Source organism: Mirounga angustirostris, unplaced genomic scaffold (assembly GCF_029215605.1).
Source record: "Mirounga angustirostris isolate CCGP_5_RB_7025 unplaced genomic scaffold, mMirAng1.0.hap1 SCAF_4, whole genome shotgun sequence".
Classification (NCBI taxonomy): domain Eukaryota; kingdom Metazoa; phylum Chordata; class Mammalia; order Carnivora; family Phocidae; genus Mirounga; species Mirounga angustirostris.
In genome coordinates, this window is record NW_026991712.1 from 178193497 (window position 1) to 178208326 (window position 14830).

The window sequence follows — 14830 nt, forward strand, 5'->3', positions numbered from 1 at the left end:
AAGAAAGACGGCTTCCCGGCCTCCGGAAGCCCCCGCCGACCTCATTACCGGAAGCCCCGGCGCCAAACGAGGCCTGCCCTCGCAGGAGCTCAGTAAATGTGGACTCAAGCGGGGCAGGGATGTGGGGCGTGAAAAAGCAATTTATACGATGAGGCGCGTCCACAGACCTGCACCGGGCACAGCGTCATCAACCAGCGATAGTTCGGGGTGGCAGGTGCTGGGCAAGGGGAGGCCGGAGGACACCAGGAGAGGCCTGGGTTCGAATCCCTCCTCTACCCTTCGCCAATTTACTCGCCGTATATCGGACGGTATACAAGAAACTTGACCTCTGCCCGTGGACAGCTTGTAACCCGGTGGGAGAGGGGAGCAGGGAAGAAGCGAATCTCCAAGGCCGTCAGGAGAAGAGTACCCACACCCACCACCCCCTCCCTGCAGAACTGCCGCCTCTGCTTGGGTCCTTAGGGCCAGCGGAGGGGGTGGAAGCAGCAGAGAGGATCTGGGGGCCAGGACATGAGAGTGGGAAGCTTTGGGGTCTCCGTTTCCCCCTTTTGTCATGAGTGTAGGGGACAGCCTTTCTGCCAGCTCGTGTCCCCTTCTACCCTAGTGGGACTGTGGCTGGCAGCAGCCAAGGGCTAAGGGAGGGTGGAGAGGGCTGTGCTGGCCCCCAGGGCCCACAGGCCTCCAGGTAACAGAAGTCCTTGCTATTCTGTGATAGACCCTGGAGAGGGGGTGGCAGATATTCATTCATTCATTCATTCATTCATTCATTCATTCATTCCTTTGACAAACCAGCACCAGGGAACAAAGGATGCATGGGACATACGGAGTTTCTGCCTAATAGGATTCAGAGTTTAAGGGATAGGCAGTTGTGGGGTGCATGACTGGGGGCAAGGAGATCCCCATGTCCTCCCAGCCAGAGCTGCCGCCTCAGGCATGGGCTCCCCGGACCAGGCAGGGTGAAGGTCTGCCCCAGAGGCAGGGACCGACACCCCCCACCCAGCCAGTCTCTCCCAGGAGAATTGAATGCATATTCATTCATTCCATTAATGTTTACTGAACAGCTGCTCTGAGCCTGGCACTGTGCCTAATGAGCATAAACGGGGGGTGAGCAAACACAGACTTTGTCGCTGTCTTCATGTAGCTCACGAGCTCACGTGGGAGAGGAGCAGGATTCAAATGGGCACAGACGTAGGGCAAGGGGTCGGCTCAGCAGAAGGTGCTTAGGGGCGGAACAGGGAGAAAGGGAAGGCTCCTCTGAGGAAGGGAGGGTTTGGTCTATCACCTGAAGGAGGCGGACCTCATCGGTGTTGCAGGAGGAAGCAGCAGCTTGAGCAAAAGTCCTGTGGCAGCGGAGGAAAGGGCTTAGTGAGAGACTGCCAAAAGGCCACGTGGCTGCTGGGAGACCAGGCAGGGAATGAGGAGGCAGAGCCAGACGGAGATGAAGGGTGAGGTCCTGGGGGGGGGTCACAGGCCAGTTTAGCTTTTTTCCCAGGTGCCATGGGAAGCCAGCAAAAGGCTCTAAGTAGAAGGGGGCCAGCGTCTGAGGGGGTCAGGGAAGGCAGAGCCCACTTGGGAAGGCCTAGATGAGCGGTTATTACAGAGTCCAGGCAAGAGCTAATGGTGGCTTACACCACAGCGGGGGCAGTGCCCAGACTCAATCTCTGTGAAACGGGATTAGTGGCAGGGTGCTGGGCTGGGTGCTGGGCTGGGTGCAGGGGCGGAGAGCAAGGGAGGAAGCCTGAGGGATGGAAGGATGCTGGTACTGCTGCCCAGATGGGGACCCCTACCGGAGCCGGTCAGGAGGCATGAACTTGGACTTGGATCCTCGTTGGATCCTTGTTGCCTTGGGGACGTTCTTGGGGCCAGGCCTGGTAGCCTGTGGTGCACGGGCGGACAGCAGTGCTGATTCTGGAAGCCAGCCCCCACCTGGAGCTGGCGAGGGAGACCCAGAAGGCGTTGCCAGAGAGGCAGGAGGGAAAACAGGTCAGAAAGGCTGTCCCGGAAGCTAAGAGAAGCCAGAGGGGAGAGAGCTGCATGGCCGTGGGCGAATCCCCTTTGGGGGACTCGGTTTCCTTCTCTGTGAAATGGGGTAACACGTCCTCCAAAACCCACCTCACACCAGACCGCAGCCCAGACGTGGCGAGGAAACGGGGCAGGCGTTCTGCCCGCCTGAGGTCTGCGCGCCGACGTGAGGGTGGCCCCGGGGGCGCCTCCCCCAGGGCCGCCCCAGAAGCGGGCTGGAGCCCCGCGGGCGCGGCGGGCGGGCGGAGCTCGCGTTAGGACCCAGCAGCTCCGGGGCTGGAGGGCGGGCGCCGACCCGTCGGGGGCCCGGAGGGGGGCTCGGAGCGGGCGGAGGGGCGGCTCCGCGGGCGGACTCGGAGCGGGCGGCGGAGTGACCCGACCAGGTAGGCGCGGGCCTGGCGGCGGGGGCCACTAAGGGGCCCCGGGGGGTGGGGGGGCCTGGGGTGCGGGGCTCCGCAGGCCCCCGGGCCTGGGGGCGGCTGCCGGGCTTCCTGAACCCCGGGGCCGTCTGAGCAGATGCTAAGAAGGCACTTGGGGACTTTGGAGTCGCTTGGAGGGGGGGCCCGAGTTCGGAAGAGTTTGGGGGAGCCCGAGTTGGGGCGTCGGGGCGCGGGGGGGCTCTCGTTCGCCCCGGGAGGCTGGACTGCCGCGGGTGGGGTGGAGGCGTCGGCGGGAGCGGCCGGGCCACAGCCGCGGAGAGACAAAGGGACAGCCGGGACCGGGAGGGCGCGGGGAGCTGCCAAGCCAGCTTGCAGCTGATTGTTCCCAGCTGTGCGCCGCCACATCTGTCTCCCCCCCGCCGCTCCGCAACCGGCGCCCCCCCACCCTCGCCCCGGGAGCGTGGGGTCCGGGGCTCTGAGTAGGCCCCGCTCATCCCCTCCTGCCCATGATCGCTTGGGGTGGGGTCCCCAGCTGTGGAAGGGGCCAGAAGGGGGCTGCCTCCTAGGCAGGTCCCGGCCTCCCCCACACCCCAAAATCCATAGTCTAGACAGAGGTGCTTGGAGATGTGGTCCCCCCAGGAGGACCCGTTACCCCCACACCCCTTGCCCTTGGGGCGCCTTCCCCCAATAAGCCTGGGCCTGGGTGCCAGAACTTCCTGGGGAGGAAGACTCCATGCAGGAGGCTGAGAGGCCTAGGAGGGGTTTGGGGGACAGACAGCTCCCACCCCACCTCTTACGACCCTGTAGGCCCCAACTCAGGGCCTCCTCCCGGGTGGTGACAACTCCAACTGGCCTGCTGCCACCAGCCCATGGGGACAAGGAGGGGATAGTGAGGCCTTGCGGGGAGTTACAAGGAAAGAGCTCCAGGTCTTTCGGTCCCTCCTACCATGAGAAGGCCAAGGGTTTTCAGAATGGGACTGTGGGGAGCCAGATGTGCCCAGCCTCTGGGGCAGCTCGAGTCCTGGGTCTCATCTCCTCCACCCCACCCCAGCCCAGTAAAGAAGGGAGGTGGTGAATGGATGAGCCAGGCGGGGGGTCCCGGAAGGCTCAGGATTGCGAGGGAAGAGGGACCGATGCCCACGTTTCCTTCCCCTCTCCCTAGACGCCCGGGGGCAGTTAGGGGTCCAGTTAGCTGTCTGGAAGAACTCCCTTCGCTGTGGTGGGAGGGGCCCTCCTGGGAGGACCCTGGGCTCTCTCCCAGCACTGTCGGCGGAAGGATGACAGTCCGGAGACTGCCTCCCACTGAGCCGGGACTGCACACGGGGACCTGCAGACCCGGCCAAGCCCACGGTGTGGCCAAAGACTGCAGTTCTGGAACTTCAAGAGCCTGGTGAAGGCTAAGGACCACTGTTCCCTCCCCGCAAAATGACCCGTGTAACACTTGTCATACAGTGTTAGGGGGCTCAGAACCCCTGGGCCGGGTGACATCACAGTCCCTCCAGCACTGCCCTTCTAGGATCCAGAGAAACTCTCCTCAGACTCCACCCTAAGTGTTTCCTGCTGCGGCAGACAAATAGACCTTAGTCTCGTGAGCCTGTGATGAAGACAGCCAGGTCTTAGGAGGCCTGGCGGCCTGGCAGGAGAGGAATCTTCGGGGGTGGGAGCCCTGCCCAGGCCTGGCTGCCCTTCGGCCCCTGGGGCCCATGCATGCATGTGGTTTCCTGCAGAGCAAGACACTCAGGGCCCGGGGGCTAATTGGGAGCAGGTTGTGGGTTTGGCAGACGCTGCGGAGTCCCGGCTGTGAGGGTGGCTGAGCGGGGCCGGGGTCCTGAGGTTGGGCCTGGGGTCAGGGGTTCACATGATCAGTGCATGAGACACCAGAAGGCGCTGAGTCAGAAGGTGGGCATGCCCGTGGGCTGGGAGAGTGGAGTCAAGGCTAGTGGGGGGCTAGAAAGGGCCCCTTAGTGAGAAAGGCAGGGTGGGTTCTGTCCCTTTGCTGGATCAACCCTGCAGCAAGGTTGGAGGCCTTGTCCCTTGGGACCTGAACACCCAGTGGGCCACAGGCGACAGCAGATGGCCCTCCAAAGTAGCTCCCCCTGCCCCGCCCCGCCCGACTCCTGGCCCTCCCTATGCCAGGCTTCCGTTCAGCGCCTCCTTCTCTGGGCTAGATGCGGGGGAGCGGAGGTGGGCTCCGCAGTCCTGGGTGAGTGGGCCTGAGCTACAGCTCGCCCCTCCTCTTCCTCCAGCTGTCCCGACACCAGCCCAGACTGCCTCACCTCGTAGCCATGAGAGCTGCCTACCTCTTCCTGCTGTTCCTGCCTGGTAAGTGCTCCTGGGGCTGGGGGGCTCCCCCCGGCATGGGCGGAGGTTGGGAGCTGGCGGTGAGCCTTTATTGGGCCCTGTGGCCAGAACTCAGCTCCCCGGGTCGCAGGGCCTCCGGCCTCCTGGACCACAGACTGACCCTGGACCCCAGGCCCTCACCCCAACCCCCCACAGAAGCAGCCAGGCTGGGGCTCTGGAGAGTAGGCATGCACCCAGGCACCGGGAGCCCATGCTTTTCCTCTAAAGTACTGACCCTCCTGGGAGCCGATGTGTAGGAGGGAGAGGTACGCAAGGCAGGGAGTCTCTAGAGAGGTCTGGGTTCTAGACCCATTTGGGACCCAACCACCCTATACAATTTTGACCGTGGAGTGATCCCTATTGGTCAAATGAGGAGTTATCAGTGGGGATCAAAGGCCCTGCCAAGTCTAACATTTATTAATGTAACAGATACTTGTTGAGCTCCTACTATGTGCCAGGCACCGGCCTAGACTGGGGATACAGTGATGAACCGGGCAGACACATCCCTGCCTTCGTTGCTGCCCGTCTAGGGAAGGGCAGCTGACATATCAAGTCCATGTGATAAATGTCAGTGTGTCGAGTGCTGTGATGGAAACAGAAGAACGGGATGGAGAGGGTGGATGGGCCAGGGAGGGCCTCTTGGCAGGACTGAGTTTTTAGTTGAGACCGGAAGGAGGAGAAGTTAACCAAGATCACAGGCCTAGGGAAAGTCAAGTGCAAAGGCCCTGGGGCAGACAGGAGTGTGCTGAGTTCCAGGAATAGCCAGGAAGCCAGCATGGGGGTAACAGGCCAAAAAAGGTCAGTGAGGTGACAGAGGAGCAAGGAGTGTAAGGACCTTTGTGCTTGAGGAAGGAGTTTGGATCCCTTGGATCTAAGAGTCTAGTTGTAGAATCTTAGGGTCTTGCCGGCCTGCCCTTGGGACCTCTACTCATCCTCCCCAGATGTGCCTCAGGGCCCCTGCTCTCCTGCCCTGCAGGGCACCCCCTCATACTTTGCTTCCTCACAGCAGGCCTGCTGGCTCAGGGCCAATATGACCTAGACCCACTGCCCCCGTTCCCAGACCACGTCCAGTACACCCACTACAGTGACCAGATAGGTAAGGGCCTTGCCCCGCCCAGGTCTCCCCACACCCTGCCGGGTGTGCCTGACTCAGCTGGGGACCCGGTGGGAAGGGAGGTGGGAGTCCTAGGGTGTGGTCCTGGGTTTAGCCGTGACCTCCTTGGCCCCTGGGACTGAGAGCTCACCCGACCCCCCACAATTCCGTATTCGTCTTTGTTCTCAGACAACCCGGACTACTATGATTATCAAGGTAAAGGACTGGGCCGGGGCAGGGCGGGTGGGTAGGCAGCTGGGTGCGGGGGTGGAGAGAATGGAGCGGACCACCTGATCGTGCCCCGTCTCAGAGGTGACTCCTCGGCCCCCCGCGGAGCAGTTCCAGTTCCAGTCCCAGCAGCAAGTCCAACAGGAAGTCATCGCGGCCCCCACCATAGGTAGGCTTCCAGCTCCTGGCGGCCGTGGGAGTGGCGGGTCTGTGCCAGGGTGGGGCAGCTGCTCTGAATGGACCCCTCTCAGTGATCTCTGCCTGCCCCTCTCCCAACACCAGCTCCAGGAAATGTGGAGACAGAGCCCACGGAGCCTGGGCCTCTGGGTAAGAGCTTCCCTGACAGCTGGAGAAACAGAGGCACGGCCCCAGGAGTCGGGGTAGAGTGGGGCGCGGCGCTGGTGGGACGGGGACAGCCGGGCCTTTGGCTTTGGCTGGGTAGATGATAGGGTCAGCGGCTTGCACACATGCCCCTGCTTTAGGCCAGCAACTCCAGGGCCCCTCGGGCTCTGGACACCCTTGCCCCCGGGCTTGGCTGCAGGCTCAGGAAGGGCCCTCGACCCCCAGACACTGGGGAGAGGAAGGGAGCGTGCAGGGGGCTTCCTGCCTGCCGGCCAGCAGGCCCAGCTGGTGCCCGGGGCAGGTGAGGCCAAGAGCGGAGCCCCTGTGCTGCCCCCACGAGCCTGCGGGAGCCGGAGCGCGAGGCCGCTGTCCCCCTCGTGAGCTCAGTGTTAGGGTGCGGTCCTGTGAGCGTGCACAGCCCTGCCCGCGGGGTTGGTGTGGACTCCTGTGATCATGTGAGTGTGGGCGTGGGCGTGTTTGAGCTTATTCGTGTCCTAGTAAATGCTTCCAAGTGTGGTTGCTGCTCTGTGCACATATGAATACCTTGTACAAAATCGGGCAGCCCCCCGAGGCCCGGCCAGGCTGACTTCGGTGCACGCCCGTGTGCGTGTGCGCCCCGGGCCGGAGGGCGCAGGGTGGACCTAGACCCTGGTAGGAGGGCCAGGCTTGGTGGGCAAAGTTGGGGCCCCCCGCCAGCTCGGGGCCCCAGGCTGCAGCCCCCCCCCGTCTGATCCCGCCCATCCCCCAGACTGCCGTGAGGAGCAGTACCCATGCACCCGCCTCTACTCCATCCACAAGCCTTGCAAACAGTGTCTCAATGAGGTCTGCTTCTACAGGTGAGCACAGGCAGGGCGGGGGCAGGGGGTGCAGCGGGGGCACAGGGCGGGCGGCAGCACCCGGCCGAGGTGGGACTTGAGGGAAGCGCGAATCCTGAAGTCGAGCCCAGACGTAGGGGTCCCCCAGTGGGGCTGGGTGAGGGTGGGGTGACGCCCGGCTCCGTATCCCCAGCCTCCGCCGCGTGTACGTGGTCAACAAGGAGATCTGTGTCCGCACGGTCTGTGCCCACGAGGAGCTCCTTCGAGGTAGGAAGGCCTACACCCCTAGACCCCTCCCCGCCCCCACCCTCCCACCTGGTGGTGATTAAGCATGTGTTCTGCGCCAGGGCCACTTCAGGGGGGATCCTGAGCCCCCTCCTGGCTGCTCAGCCTCGGAACATTCCCTGCCACAGGGTGGAGAAGGGGCCAGTGGTTTTCCGTCACCCGGCCCCACCCTAACCCCAGCTCCTTGCCCCCACCGCAGCTGACCTGTGTCGGGACAAGTTCTCCAAATGTGGTGTCATGGCCAGCAGTGGGCTGTGTCAATCCGTGGCGGCCTCCTGTGCCAGGAGCTGCGGGGGCTGCTAGGGCCGAGCTGGTACCCCCATCCCCCACCCCCGCCCTGGACCTTCCTCGGATCCGGGGCCCTCAGGCCCTGCCTGACCTGGTGCTTTTCTCCCCAGCCTGACAACCCTTTTATTCTGTAAAAAGTTAGTGGACTGTGGCCCTGGGGGTTCGTCTCAGGCCCCTCTCCCAGCCTGCAGACACCCCTGCGGCACAAGGGGGGCTCCCCACTCTTCACCCCCTGATGAGGGGCATCCCAGGCCTCTGGGTGGGACCTGGGCCTCTGATGTGCCTTCTCAGTCCCTCTGAGGACAGTCCCCTGGCCCCTCAAGGTAGGCTATGCCCCTCACCCCAGCTGGTCTGCTTGGATTTCCTACAGCTCCCGGGCATAGACCACCTTTGTTTTATATAAAATTAAAATTGTTTTTACAAAAGATTCAGTCATTTTTCAGTTGGGAGCCAGAGCGGGTGGCCAGCTGCCTCCGACTGCTTGTCCTCATTGAGAGGCTGCCTGGGGAGAAGGGACCATTCGGGTGACCTGTGGCCTTGCCTCTGCGGTCCCAGTCCTGCCTCCTCCCCCACCGGCTTCAGCGGACCCCCCCCCCCAGAAAGATGGACTGGGACAACTTTCCTCCCAGGGTCTGTGGGGGCATGGCGGGGGATACAGCTTCCTCATTGTTCAGGCTGCTTGGTGAGGGCGTGAGTTCCCTGTCATCAGAGGGGTACAAGGGGTACAAGCCAAGACGGGAGGCCGCCTCCAAGACATGGAGGCATAAAGATGCACATAGGATATAAAGCAGGAGGTCAAGGCAGGTGGATTCAGATCCACCTTTGGGGGAAGGCTGGCGGTTCAGAGGGCAGAAATAGGGCAAGGCATTAGAATGCCTCCCTCTGACCAGCTCGGGAGGACCAGGCGCCCCGTGCGTGGCCAGCACCCCCTCCCAACGGGCCTGGGAATGTCTCCGTCTTACAGACAGAACGCCCAGGGGCAGCAGGTGACCCACCAAGGGTCCACAGCTAGAGGTGGCAGAGCTGGGGCAGAACCTGACTCCACTGGACTCCAGGGAGGACAGGAATTTCTCCTCACGAACACTGAGCACCTTGCTTGAGTACCTCCTCATAACCACCCTGAGGCGCATCCCCATTTTACACACGAGCAAACTGAGCCTCTGAGAAGTTGTGCAGTTTCCTGGGCTCACCGGGCGGAGCCAGGACAAGACCCCAGGGTCACTCCCAGGCCTGGAAGGCCTGCCACTGTCCAGAGGGGGGCCCTGTCCTGAGGAGGGGCCAGAGAGCTGTAGCTGGAAGGAGTCGAGCTGTGCAGTTTGGGTCACGGCCCCATCTGTTACCTGGGACGGGTGGCACGGGACCCCGGGGCCCTCCCCGCGCCGACATCCTGTGAGGCTGGGAAGTGCCGCAGCCCTTCTCAAGCCCCCCCGCCCCGCCGTGCACCCCTGGCCAGGGGCCTCATCCCTCCCGGCTCAGGCCCCAGTGTCTCCCCCCACCATCTCTCAGGTGCAGAAGTGAAGAGACGCGTCTGTACAAACCGTTTTTAGAAAATGAGGTCTCCTTGCTACAAAAAACAGTTCTGAACCGTTAACACTGAAAAAGGTATAAAAATACAGGGACTCTGAACTCTGAGGAATTTCCTGACACACACTCTAAACTAAGGCAAAGAGAGCTCTGGAAAGCTGGGGGAAGGCCTGGGTCTCTGACTCCTAGGCTCCCCTCCTCTTTCCTGAGTCCATGCTCCAGGGCCAGCCAGAGGCAAGGGGGCCTCTGTGACCCCCGGCTTCGGCTCAGCCACTCAGGGAGGCTCTCATGGGACCTGGAGGCTCATCCCAGGGGAGGGACCAGACCGAGGTGGGACCCACGGATGATGCCAAGAAGCTGCTGCTGGAGTCTCCGGCCCTCAGCCCTCGGTGCTGCCACCTGGCTCCTCCCCACCCCCAGCCGAGTTCTGGCGGCCCGGACAGGCCAGGGCCAGGGCAGACCGCGTGGACAGATGGCTGATGCTGCTCTCCAGGATGCCCACCAGGAAGGGGCTCATTCCCCTGAGGGGCCAGACATGGGGGACAAGGATGCTGAGCTCCTCCGAAGCTCCTGTTGCAACTGTCCCTTCAGTGTGGACACCTGGAGAAGAAAGAGAAGGTGAGGCCAGCCCGGCCGGCCCAGGCCCCCTGCCTGATGTCAGAGAAATGGGGGTCGCTGCAGCTGGGGCCCCACAGGGGACCTGATCCTGCCTGTTTCAGGAAAAAGTGGGTCTCATGAAGCACCAGGATGCTTCTCTCCCCTCCCATTCTGTCTCACAGGGCAGCTGGCTGTCTTCTGACCGCTCCTCGGCATCTCTTCAGGGGCCACCTGTCCCCACTCTCATTATTTAAGTAGGCCTGGCGCTAGCCCGACTGGGGGGACCCATGACCCAGGCCTGGCCTACCCATGCACAGGTCAGGTCAGGGATCTGGGATCCAAGCTGGCCAGTAAGGATCATCCCTGGGACTTCTGCTATTGCTCTCAGGAAAAAAAGGCCCCCGTTCCTCTAGGATGGTGGGTTGCTGGGATAACCTAGGCTGGGGCTGCTCGGGTCATCTGTGCCACCCAGCGGACAGCCACGAGGATGGAGTTCCAATGACATCACTTGAGCCCGTGTCCGGACCATTTCAGTCACGGGTGCCGCTGACTGCTTCTACGGGGGTCGCGGCCAGCCCTCTGCTGCTCCCCCCACGTTTCCACATCCTGCGGAGGGGCCTGGGTACCTGCTCCTCCAGCCCGTGTACCCGCTGCTGGTGGGCCCGCTCCCGCGCCTCCAGCGTGCGCTCTGTCTGCACCTGGGCCTGCGGGCGGGGCGGCTAGTCAGGGGTCTGGCCCTGTGTGTGTGCGCGCGTGCGTGCAAGGGGATGTCGGGCACCTCCCAGGAGCCTAAAGGCCCCTCCGGGCAAAGTCAGTGCAGACGGGGGTGCAGGAGAGATCCGTGTTTGTCCCCCACGTTCCTGGCCCACCTGGTCTGCGAAGCCTGGCTCAGGGTACCCAGCGAGCCCCACTGACAGGCAGGCACACCCACGCGCAGACGTGGTCAAACACAGAGACAGCCCCCCCCCCCCCCCCAGGCACAAAAGCAAGCACGTAAATACTCACCGGGCTCACATGGATGCACGCATATGTGCAAAAGCCCAACACTGCTACATCTACATACAGGAAGACGTCTGTACACAAAGACACACACACGTAAAACACGTTCCTAATACTTCGACTTGCCACGTCTGTGCACAAGACTCACGCTACATGCACGAGAACACTCCCAGGCACACTCACACCTCTGCATGCCCACAGCCTTCGCGCACACAGACTCACAGCTAACTGGCTTCTCTTTTCTCTCCACGCTGGGGAGGACCCCTCCCCCTGGCTCTGGGCTGCCCCCCTCCAAGGGTCCGGACTGGTTATGGAGGCTGAGGGGCCTGGGCTGGCTGAGCCACCAGCAACTCCCGGGGCAGCTCGGCACTCAGGCCGAGGGCAGGGGCGGGAGGTGGGGGTCCGGGTCCAGGGCTTGGGGGAGAGAGGGTAGCCGGGGGCTGGACCTCCAGCAGCTGGATCTGCCTCTGGGCCTCAGCCAGCTCCAGCTCGGCCCCCGTGAGCGTGCGGTCCAGGCGGCCCCTCTCGGCATTCAGCCGCACCGTGTCCTCGTGGCTGCGAAGCTTCTCGCGCTCCACCTAGGCAGGGAGAGCAGGAGGGCAGCAGGGGGCCCCGGGAAGGAGGGAGGTCCCGCCGAGATGCGGGGGCTCAGGGAGGGGTGTCAGGTTAGAGGCAGCAAGACCAGGGGGCCAGGGAGCACCCGAGGCCCCCAGGCCCTGGGGACACGCGGCCAAAGGCAACCCCGGCTACGACCCAGGGGAAGGGAGGGGAGGGCCCTGGAGGCTCCGCCCACCTTGTCCAGCATCCTCCGGAGGGCCGCCCGGTCCTTCTCCAGCCGCAGCGCTGACCGCTCCACCTCCCGCTTCTCGGCCTCCAGCTGGGCGAGCTCGGCCTGCAGGCTGTCCAGGCGCTCCTGCAGCAGCCGCCGCTCGTCGCGCAGCTTCTGGACCGTGTGCAGGGCCGCAGCCTCCCCGTCCTGGCGCTGCCGCAGCACCTGCAGAAGCCAGCAAGCCCCTAGCGCCGCCGGCCCTAGCTCGGCAGGGCGGCTGGGAGGCCCACGGCAGACACCTATCACCTGAGGCCGCCTCTCCGGGCCTCGGCTTCTCCATCTGTGTAATGGGGGTGTGGGCTGAAGGAACCAGGGTTCCCCAGGGGAGGCTGGGCCTGGGTCTGGGAGGAGGCCAGGATAAGGAAGGTCCCACTCCATCCGGAGGGCCTCAGCGTCCCGGGGACAGGAGGGGCCCATTCCGGCCCTCACCTCCTGAAGCTGTTGTAGCTGGCCCTCTGCCTCCGCCCGCTGCAGCTCCAGGTCCGCCAGCTCGCCCTGCATCGTCTGCACCTGCTCGCCCAGGGAGCCGCTCTGCTTCCGTGCCTCGGATAACGCCTGCCGAGCGGCCTCCAGCCGTTCCTGGGGGACGGGGGCTGATGGGGCCAGGATGGAGCAAAGGCTCCCTCTCCTCTGTACCTCCGGGTCAGGGTCACAGCCCGTAAAACAGCTCAAAGATCTTATCTGAGGGCGAGGAGGACAGCAGGCCTGGCCCACTGACCTACATAAGGTGGGGACCCCTCGGACCCCAACTCTGTCCCATCAACCCTGCCTCTGGGTGTCTGTAAGCCTCTATGAGTAGACTTATTCTCTTATTGCTCCCCCAAATCTCCTCTTATTGGCAATGCTTTTATTGGGCCCCCCCACCTCCAAGCCTCACTGACTGGCTCCCTAGGGTTCCCGACTGATGGCCCCAGGGGCTGGCTCTCTATCAGGGCCCCTCCAAGCCTGCCCTTGGCGGCTCTCTCACCGAGCCCACCCCGAGCCAGGCCCCGGAATCCATACTTGCAGCACTTGGCGGTCATGTTCGCAGGCGGTGAGGGCCTTCTGCAGGTGCAGATTCTTGTCCTGGGTGCTGGTAAGGCTGGCACTATTCTGGGCCAGGGTTTCGGTCAGGCCCTGCACCTTGTCCCGCAAGGCCCCCTCGCTCTCTTCCACCTTGACCAGGGCCCCACTCAGCCGTTCCACTGTCAGCTGCAGGGTCCCTGCTTTCACCTCACTGTCTGTCACCTGGCAGGAGGACAGACAGGATGGTAAAGTGGCTCTGCTCTCGACATGGCCTCCAGCAGGGAGGCTGAACCCAAGCCAAGCCCCTCCCACTCTGCCTAGGCCTTCATCACTGATGCTCATTATTCCCATGTGCTCCCGCAGGCTCAGCCTACTGCAACCAGGGCCCTGGTCCCACTGCTGGTTAACTCCCCTCACCTGGAGTGCCACCCACCTGGTTGTCTCAGACCCCACGGTCTCCTCCCCATTCTCATTCCCTTCTCCTCCCTGCTATGGAAGAGAAGGAGTAACCACCACAACCACCACAAACTGGAAATGTTCTGTGTTCTTGACTTTGGTGGGTGACTGTGCAGGGCTCGCAGAGTTACTGAACAGTCTAAAGCTGAGCTTCCTGGCAGCCAAGGCAAAAAGGGACATGAGTGGAATCTACAACTCTAACTTGTCCCACCTGCTTCCTAGAAGTGCAGATTCTATTGTCAGAGTCTTAAACTCGGATTCTGTCTGTGTCTCTTACTAGCTATGTGATTTTGGGTGATGATGTCATGTCTGAGTCTCTGCTTGTCCATCCATGAAATGAGGATGACGCTTGCTTCACAGGGTTGCTGGGAGTGTTATGGGGTCCGTGTAAAGCACCTGGTGCTGGGCGTGCAGATGAGGAGCCTGCAGGCAGTGGTGGGGACCCACCTGTCTCTGCAGGAAGTCCACCCGGTCCTGGAGGACCTGGGCCTGAGCCTCACGGTCACCCAGGCCCAGGCGGCTGCGCTGCAGTTCCCCCTCAAGCGAGCGCCTCTGCAGCTCAAGCTTGATGGTGCGGCTCTCAGAGGCGTCCAGCACCTCCTTCAGGCGCCGCTTGTCGCTCTCCAGCTTCACCTCATTGGCCTTCATCTGGCTGACTTTCTCCTGGGGATGCGGAGGGATCAGGCCCCAGCTGCCTGGCCGCCCCACACCTCTCCCCACCCCCTCAGGACCTTGAGGGGGCTGGTCCAGCCACTCCCTGTGTGACCTGGGGCCGGCCTGTGACCCTCCTGAGGCCTCAGTCTCCCCCTATGTTTGAAGGATGGGTTGACCTGAGGATCCCAGAGCACATTCTGGTTTGGGCTGTGTCTAACAGGCTTTGTGATCAGGTCTCTGTCTTCCTGCTCTGTGGCCCTATTTCACATCTGTATAGTGGGGAGACTGCACTGCCCAGGGGCACCACAAGGTATTCACAGAGCCCTGGGGAGGGGGGGGTAAAAATGCAGATTCCAGGGCATCCCCTGCTCTGCTGCGTCACTCTCCAGAGGCAGGCCCGGAAGCTGCATTGTGTGAGCTGAGCCGGGTGGGAGCCCTGGGCCCTACCTGGTTTTAGGGGATGATGTTCTTCCCTCCCTCACACAGGGTCAGACAGTAAAGGAAGCTGGGGGGGGGACAGGACCGGAAGACAGACTGGGGCCCTTCCATTCCCATTCCCATCCTATTACAGCCAATACAACCCCGCCCCGGTCTGGCCCCCCTGTTGCCGTGCTCAGAGCCCCATGTCTGCCATGTCTGGGCCTGGCAGCCACACTCTGGCCCCTGCTCAGCTGTGTTCCTGGCCTCCCCGCCCTGCTGCGGCCCCCGCGGCCGGGCCCAAGGCCAGAGCTGGAACCACAGACATAACAATCCTGCTCAGACTGACCTGGAGCCAGAGGCAGGGGGTGGGGGCAAGGATGGAGGGGGAGGGAAGGGGAGGGAGCGAGGGGGAGAAAGGCTCAAGGCGTTGGTGGCCTGGACTGTCACCACCAGGGCCAGGGTGCCCTGCCTCAGACACACACACCCCCACCCCACCCCCAGAAAAAGTCCAGAGCACGACTCGTGTGGCTACACAGAGACAAAGGAAACGGAG

The 14830-nt window shown here is 63.0% G+C and overlaps 2 protein-coding genes across 16 annotated transcripts in view; one reads left to right on the top strand and one right to left on the bottom strand.

Moving 5' to 3' along the window:
- The first annotated feature begins 2047 nt into the window (after positions 1-2047).
- MFAP2 (microfibril associated protein 2) lies at positions 2048-8218 on the top strand. 2 transcript variants are annotated; one of them, XM_045895510.3, is made up of 9 exons: positions 2048-2405; positions 4649-4724; positions 5752-5838; positions 6025-6051; positions 6146-6232; positions 6346-6390; positions 7154-7241; positions 7414-7487; positions 7705-8218. In XM_045895510.3, exons 2-9 carry the CDS (start codon positions 4688-4690, stop codon positions 7806-7808), a joined length of 549 nt encoding a protein of 182 aa, XP_045751466.1. In that variant the 5' UTR covers positions 2048-2405; positions 4649-4687; the 3' UTR covers positions 7809-8218. The 2 variants fall into 2 exon arrangements, with proteins under 2 accessions (XP_045751466.1, XP_045751465.1); XM_045895509.3 differs by having other exon boundaries at positions 2057-2405; positions 5749-5838.
- Positions 8219-9243: 1025 nt separating this feature from the next.
- CROCC (ciliary rootlet coiled-coil, rootletin) overlaps positions 9244-14830 on the bottom strand; it is a 43947-nt gene continuing 38360 nt past the window's right edge. For 8 of the 14 annotated variants that reach the window (XM_064589863.1, XM_064589864.1, XM_064589861.1 and 5 more), the window contains 6 exons: positions 13651-13866; positions 12745-12969; positions 12172-12321; positions 11707-11907; positions 11360-11491; positions 9244-10618 (listed from right to left, as the gene is read on the bottom strand). In XM_064589863.1, coding sequence (XP_064445933.1) covers positions 10445-10618; positions 11360-11491; positions 11707-11907; positions 12172-12321; positions 12745-12969; positions 13651-13866 — 1098 coding nt within the window. In that variant the 3' untranslated portion in view covers positions 9244-10444. Of the gene's footprint in view, positions 10619-11135; positions 11492-11706; positions 11908-12171; positions 12322-12744; positions 12970-13650; positions 13867-14830 lie in introns of those variants that run through there. The other 6 variants (XM_045898603.3, XM_064589858.1, XR_010411078.1 and 3 more) reach the window with 6 other exon arrangements.